Source organism: Carlito syrichta, unplaced genomic scaffold (assembly GCF_000164805.1).
Source record: "Carlito syrichta isolate Samal-C Ts95f unplaced genomic scaffold, Tarsius_syrichta-2.0.1 Scaffold314018, whole genome shotgun sequence".
Lineage (NCBI taxonomy): Eukaryota > Metazoa > Chordata > Mammalia > Primates > Tarsiidae > Carlito > Carlito syrichta.
The window spans coordinates 83466-91143 of record NW_007258114.1 but is presented as its reverse complement, the minus strand read 5'-3'; the positions used below and the strand labels follow the sequence as shown (position 1 = coordinate 91143).

General features: G+C 57.4%; 1 protein-coding gene across 1 annotated transcript in view; it reads left to right on the top strand.

Moving 5' to 3' along the window:
- Positions 1-4079, top strand: part of DBH (dopamine beta-hydroxylase) — a 30217-nt gene extending 26138 nt beyond the window's left edge. The window contains exons 10-12 of the mRNA XM_008070799.2: positions 803-930; positions 2086-2245; positions 3848-4079. Of these exons, the coding sequence (XP_008068990.1) occupies positions 803-930; positions 2086-2245; positions 3848-3979 (420 nt within the window). The 3' untranslated portion in view covers positions 3980-4079. The remainder of the gene's footprint in view (positions 1-802; positions 931-2085; positions 2246-3847) is intronic.
- The last annotated feature ends 3599 nt before the right edge of the window (positions 4080-7678 follow it).

Sequence of the window (7678 nt, the reverse complement as noted above, 5' to 3'; positions counted from 1 at the left end):
ACAAAAAAAAAAAAAAAAAAAAATCCTTGGCCCCACGTCCATGCTCACAAACAGGAGCCTGGGGGGAGAAAGTGGGTGAGGGGCCAGCACTACAGATTTGCAGTGGGAGGGATCCCTTTCCCCTCTTCCCCCACTGCAGTTCCCAGTTCCAAGTTCTCACTGGAGGTCAAGGGGACAGGTCAGGAGACCGTGCCTGCTCAAGACTGTCCCTTGCCCTGAGACTCAGTTTCTGTAGCCATAAATGGGCACAGGCCAGGTGTGGTGGCTCACACCTGTAATCCCAGCACTTTGGGAAGCTGAGGCAAAAGAATTGCTCGAGCCCAGGAGCTCAAGACCAGACTGGGTGCGTAGCAAGACTCTGTATCTACAAAAAATAAGTGGATAGGATGGCATTCGCCTGTGGTTCCAGCTACTTGGGAGGCTGAGGCGGAAGGACCACCTGAGCCTCGGAGGTTGAGGCTGCGGTGAGCTGTGATCGTGCCACTGCACTCCAGCTTGGGGGACAGAGACTCTGACTCAGAAAAAATATGGGCACATGAGTGCCCCATCCACCTGCCCTATTTTATTCTTCTTTGTAACATGATCGCTGCCTGAGATGAATTGACCCGTCCCTCGCGCCAAGGGTGGGAACCCTCCGGGGGCAGGGACCTTGTCCCCGGCTCCATCCCGGGGGCTCAGGGCACCGCCTGACACCTTGCAGGACAAACAGACGCGGTGGCCAAGCAGATGCAGTGGAATCCGTTGTACGACAGGGTCTGAGAGTGACAGGCCCCGGGATGACGGGTCTTTTTCCAACTTGCAGGGGGGCTTCGGGATCCTGGAGGAAATGTGTGTCAACTACGTGCACTACTACCCCCAGACACAGCTGGAGCTTTGCAAGAGCGCGGTGGATGCCGGCTTTCTGCAGAAGTATTTCCACCTGCTGAATAGGTGAGGGGTCTCACACGTGTTCTCCATTCCCTGGGGAGACCTAACACAGACCACCCCCCACATCTGTGAGGCAAATGGCAACAGGTGGAACCCAGGCTGAGTTATCAAGACAGGACGCACACGCCTGTGGCCACCAGGCTTCCATCCCCTGGAGGGGCCTGTGGTGGGCATCCCTGACCCCTCGTTTCCTGCTCCAACGTGGCAACCCTCACTCTGAGAGGGCTCGTGTGGAAGGCTCTTGACCTGTCCCGAAGAAGTCACCCCCGGGTCCAGCAGGGAGAGACATGGGTTTATTAGCACTTACAGAAGGCACCGATGGGGCCCGGCCGGTGAAAAAAGAATCCACGCCTTGAGAGAGTACAGCAAGCAGTTTATTGTTTTATTTTTTGTAGAGAGGAGGTCTCATTCTGTTGCCCAGGCTGGTCTCGAACTCCTGGGCTCAAGCGATCCTCCTGCTTCAGCCTCCCAAAGTGCTGGGATAATCGATGTAAGCCACAGTGCCCGGCCAGTGAGCACTTTTATAACGAAGGAAGTTAATCATCTAAACTGCTACAGTGTATACAAGGACACTGAAGATGGGCGCCACCCACATTGTTCTCAGCTCTGCCAGTCCCCTGCACCTGGTGACTTGGTGACTCTTTGCCGGGAATATGCATAGCCTGCGGACACCAGCCTCAGCCAGAGGCTGCTCCCCGAGGAAGGGGCAGAAAGAAGCCAGGTACAGGGGGAAAAGGGTCTATGTCCCGACAATTACTCCACACCTGCTGGGCCTGGACTTGGCCCCATACCCCTCCTCCAGAGCCCTTGCTATGTTTTCTGGGCCGGTCTCGAATTCCTGGGCTCCAGGAATCTTCCAGCCCCGGCCTCCCAAAGTGCTGAGATGACAGGTGTCAGCCACCGGGTCTGGCCCTGATGCCCAGTTTTCTTGTCTTGTCTTTTTTTTTTTTTTTTTGTCAGAGTCTCACCCTGTCGCCCAGGCAGGACATTACCCACCCACCAAGGTGACACAAGAGATGAGGCCACTGTCGGCAGAGGCAGGGATGAGACAGCATCTGAGGAGGCCGGCGGGGGTCCCCACCCTGGCTGCAGGGAGTCACGGCCTGTGCCCCTCGGGGCTCCGAACTGTCACACCCATCGACCGTTCCCCATTTCCAGGTTTAACAGCGAGGACGTGTGCACCTGCCCCCAGGCGTCCGTGCCTCAGCAGTTCGCCTCTGTGCCCTGGAACTCCTTCAGCCGCCGCGTGCTCGAGGCCCTGTACGGCTTTGTCCCCATCTCCGTGCATTGCAACAAGTCCTCGGCCGTGCGCTTCCAGGTAACCCACCTTTGCCCGTTGCTGGTGCTCACGGGGACAGGTCCTGCAGGCCACTGCCCATGCCTCTGTGCCCAGGTCTGCCTCAGGCCCATGGAGGACCCCAGGCGGGAAGCCCTCGAGAGAGACAGGACAACCAGGTGGCGACAGACTGGCCCAGATGGGCGGCCTGCAGGGGGAGAGACTGGCGAGGCTGCCAAGAAGGGGGGCAGCCCCCTCTCCCGGGCATCGTCTCCCGCGGGCCCTCGTCTCTGTCCCGATGTCGGCAGTGTGAGCAGGGTTCCAGCCACCTCCCCCAGAGCCTAAAAATAAAGCATGGGGGGTGGGGAGGAGGTGAGAAAGCACCGTCTGAAGCTGCAAGCCGGTTTCTTCCTCCTTGTCTGAGACCCACTGGGATTCAAAGGCATCTAATGTATCCCCAGCCCAGCGAGCTGCAGTCAGGAGACCTGACCCGGGCGTCTGCCGAGGTGGTCACACCAAGCCCTGCAGCCCAGACACATGGGAAGATCTTTCCCAGAAGCGCTGGGGAGCTGGATTGATTGCTAAATCAAACATTTCCAGTGCCAAGGGTAGCACCGGCTTACCTGAGAGTGTCATGAGCTGGTGTCTGATGAGACTGAAAACGGGGCCGAGGCCGGGCGCAGTGGCTCATGCCTATAATCCCAGCACTTTGGGAGGCCGAGATGAGAGGACTGCCCTAGCCCAGAGGTTTGAGAGCAGCCTGGGCAACTTGGTGAGATCTCATCTCTACAATTAAAAAAAAAAATTAGCACGGCAGGGTGACACATGCCTATAGTTCCAGCTACTTGGAAGGCTGAGGCAGAAGAATCACCTGAGCCCAGCAGACCGAGGCTGCGGTGACCGTGAGGATGCCACTGCACTCCAGTCTGGGTGACAGAGTGAGACTCTGACTCAAAAAAAAAAAGACAAGAAAACTGGGCATCAGGGCCAGGCACGGTGGATGACACCTGTCATCCCAGCACTTTGGGAGGCCGAGGCTGGAAGATTCCTGGAGCCCAGGAATTCGAGACCGGCCCAGACAACATAGCAAGGCCTCATCACTACAAAAAACAATTTAAAAATTAGCCAGGTGTGGTGGTGCATGCCTGTAGTCCCAGCTACTCGAGAGGCTGAGGCAGGAGGATTTTCTGAGCCCAGGAGGTTGAGGCTGCGGTGAGCCCTGAGACTGTACCACTGCACTCCAGCCTGGGCAACAGAGTGAGACCCCAACTCAAAAAAACCCCCAAAACTAGGCATCAGATGCAGTCTTGTGGGAGAGAAATGGCTAATAAAAAAAAATTCGAGCCAGCACCCAGAAGCTCTGGTTGCTACATTCAGGTGGGTGATTCCATTGAGGGGTGGGCAGACAGGTGGGGAGAGGCCCGGATGGCCCCTGGCTTCCTGACTAAACTGAGTAACCAGGGGAGGGGGCATTTACTGAGCTGGGGACCCCCAAGAAGCAACTTGGGGGGAGGGTGAGCTCATTTTGGGGCAAGATGGTTCACGGGCCAGAATCCAAAAGGTTGTTGGGAACAGAGGTTGGGGAGGCGGTAACCCGTCTCACCCCTCCAGCCTCAGTTTACCTCCTTGGTCCCTTCCTTGCAGGGTGAATGGGAGCTGCAGCCCCTGCCCAAGATCATCTCCACACTGGAAGAGCCCACCCCGCAGTGTCCCGCCAGCAGGGGCCCAAGCCCCACCGGCCTCACTGTAGTCAGCATCAGTGGGGGCAAAGGTTGAGTGGAGGCTGCCCCCGCCTCCTCCACGCTGTCCCATGGGCTCACACCGCTCTGTGTTCCCCCCAAGCTGTGAGGACCCCCATGAAACAGCACCGTGTGCCCAGAACCAACAGGTCAGACCAAGCCCCGGCCTGAGCCCTCCGTCCATTCCTGCCTTCTCTCCTCAAAGCCGCTGGCTCAGCCCCAAGGATCGCATGGGAGCTCCCTGTTGGCCCTGCCCGCACTGGGTGGACCACGGACTCGTCTATACCCTGTCGGTGCAGTGCAAGGACAACCCTGGCAGTGTCCCCGCCCTGGGGTCCCACCTCGATGGGTGGGGCCAGACCGCCCAGGAGAGAAGCCATGCTGGCCCAGGGCACAGAGTCGCCCGGAAATGCCCCCATCCCCCATGCTGTGGGTCCCAGGGACGGTGACTTGTGTTGGTGAGTGGCGGCGCCAGTGCGGCTTAGACATGTCCCTGCCGAGTGGCTTGTGTTTCACATGGGTGGCTTCCCTGCCGCGGAGGCAGGACACAGGACTTAGCTGGTTAGAGATGTGCCTGGGGCAGTTGCCCCATTGCGGATGGATTGTTTCACCCACCTAAAGGGAAGCCCCAAACACGACTGTCACCACCACTGAAAGACAAGAGGGCAGAATCCCAGGCGAGGAGCCCAGACCCGGGCAATCAGCGTATCAGCACCAGGGGCTTCTCTGAATGGACCAGGCTCTGGGATCAGACCTGCGTTCAACGTCGGGTTTCACCCCTCTGTGGAGGAGCAAGGGGCCAGCCATTTCAGCCTGCCTAGACCCCAGATTTCTCATCTGTAAAACGGGGCCAAAGCCATGCAGGTTAGTGAGAAAATAAAGCTGACACCCATGGGCTATGGATTCCTTTGCACACGGCGGCCACTGCCCCACGACGGAGACCCTTGTCCCGAACCTCCCCGCATGCCAGGCATGGGGCCAGGCGTGTCACCTTGGCCTGTTTTAAAGCCTGCCTCAGGCCAGCTCAGAGGTGGGGGGCGGGGTCTCCCCTCTGGTCCTCCGAGCCATGCCCTGCCAGGGCCAAGTTCAGCTCTTTGCTGATTTCTGGAGGGAGTCAGGGATTCAGGTCTGTTTTGCCAGTTCAGCAAAATGCGTCCACAACGCTGGGGAGAGAGAGGGAGACGGATGGGCTACGGAGGACTCCCGCACCCAGACATCAGGCCGGCGGCCGGCTCTCCTGCAAGACGCTTTATCACAAGAGCGAAGCAACGCGCCCAGACGCCATGTGTCACGGCGTGTAAATCACGGCTTCTGCAGCCCATAAGTCAAGGGCGCAGTCGCTGTGAAATGCCAGCCCGTCAGAGCCAGGGAGCCGGGTCCAGCCCTCTGTCATCTTTACAGCCTTGGTGACAGGTGGGGGCAGGGCCCAGCCTCTCTGGCCTTCCCCTCTGGTCCAAGGAGCCCCCACCACTCTGACCATGCCCAGTGGCCAGCCCAGAGAAGGGGCCAGAAGAGGGTGCGGGGAAGACCCACTGGGCATGGCTGGCCCCAGCCTCAGCTGCTTTGCCCCTGTGGCCTGCCAATCTCAGGGTAGAGGGAGACCGAGATTCAGAGGGGACCCCAGAGGACCAGTGATCGGGAATCCCAGCAAGTTCCAGAACCTTCTGCAGCGACCAGCGACACCCTCCCTCACCCCCACACTTTCCTCACCCTCTCGCTCCCAGGCTCAGGGTCATCCTTTTCCTCCCCGTGGGCTCATCCTGCAGAGACTGAAGCCCACATCCCACCCCGCCACACCCCACCCGACCCCTGGCTCCCACAGCCCCCTATCTTGGGGGTGTGTGTGTGTGTCAGGGTCTCACTCTGTCACCCAGGCTGGAGTGCAGTGGTAGGACTGCAGTTCGCCACAGCCTTGACTTCCCGGGCTCAGGTGGTCCTTCCTCTTCAGCCTCCCGAGTAGCTGGGACTACAGGCATGCACCACCATGCCCGGCAAATTTTTTACTTTTTAATATTTTTAGAGACAAGATCTTTCTGTGTTGCCCAGGCTGGTCTTGAACTCCTGGCTCAAGCAGTTCTCCCTGCTCTGCCTCCCAAAGTACTGGGATGACAGGCATGAGTCACTATGCCCAGCCTAATCTTTTTTTTTTTTTTATAGAGACAAGGTCTTGCTAGGTTGCCCAGGCTGGTCTTGAACTCCTGGGCTCAAGTAATCCTCCCGCCTTGACCTCCCAAAGTGCTGGGATGACAGGCGTGAACCCAGTTCCCCACACCTCTCTACCAAGTTCCTTTCAAATACAGATACTGATCACATCCTGATAAACCCATTGTAAGGTGAAAACTTTGAAAAGAACCCGCATGCGAGTTGGCGTTGTCTGCCACAGCTGAGAACTGCCCCATGCACACTGGCGCTCTGCACAGCCCGACAAACCCGGAAAGGCACGCCGTTTCTGTTCCCATGGACAGGCAAGGAAACGGAGGCTCAAAGACTAAGTCAGGTGCCAAGGTCACCCAGGGTGAGCCAGGGAAACTGCAAGCAACCCCAGGTCCATCTGACTCCAGCGTTGGGCCGTCAACCGCCATCCCCTTGTTTATGAAACAGGAGATCCCCACGGACCCTTGCGGGGATTATGTCAGGAGACGTGGGGATGTGCTTTATTATCCAAAAACCACCCATCAGGGCAAGGGTGCTGCCTTGGCCACGTCTCTGCCACATGCTCCAGGCCAAAGGGACGCCCCAGGCTCACCCACCTTCTGAATCACTGGGCTGGTGGGAAGGGCCAGGGCATGAGTCTAGCAGCCCAGTTTCTCGTGATGCCTCTGCTGGGTGACCCTGGAAAAGTTGCTTTCCCTCTCTGGGCTTGCGTCTTGACATCTGCCCACTGAGGAGAGGGATCCTCAGTCTCCCCGGGGCGGGGGATGCTGGGGTGGCACAACCCATCAGTCTCTAAATACCCAGAGTCCCATGGGTGAAATGTTGAGCGGTGAGGGTGGCCTCAGGCTGTAGGGCCAGGGCAGGAGTGTCTGCCTAAGAGGGTCCCTGGATACTCTTTAAGCATAATTTATTTATTTATTGGGAGTCGGGGGTCTCACTCTGTCGCCCAGGCTGGAGTGCAGTGACGTGATCACAGCTCACCACAGCCTCCAACTCCTAGGCTCAAGCGATCCTCCAGCCTCAGCCTCCTGAGTAGCTGGGATCTCAGGCACACGCCACCACACTCAATGACTTTTTAAAATTTTTTGGAGAGATGAGATCTTGCTGTGTCACCCAGGCAGGAAAGTTTAATTTAATTTTATTTTTTGAGTTGGAGTCTCACTCTGTCACCCAGGCTAGAGTGTAGTGGCACACTCACGGCCACTGCAGCCTCGACCTACTGGGCTCAGGCGATCCTTCTGCCTCAGTCTTCCAAGTAGCTGGAACCACAGGCATATGCCACCATACCCAGCTGATTTTTTAAATATTTTTATTTTTTATTGTAGAGACGAGGTCTCGCCATGCTGCTCAGGCTGATTTTGAACCCCTGAGCTCAGGCAATCCTCTTTCCTCCGCCTCCCAAAGTGCTGGGATTACAGGCTTGAGCCACCACGTCTGACCTAGGAAAGCTTAATTTTAAATTAAGATGATACAAGATGAAAACTTTGGTTTCTTGGTCACACTTGCCACGTGTCAGTTCTGTGGCCACATGTGGCCCGTGGCAACTCCACCGAAACAGAACAGGGATATGACTTTTTTTTTT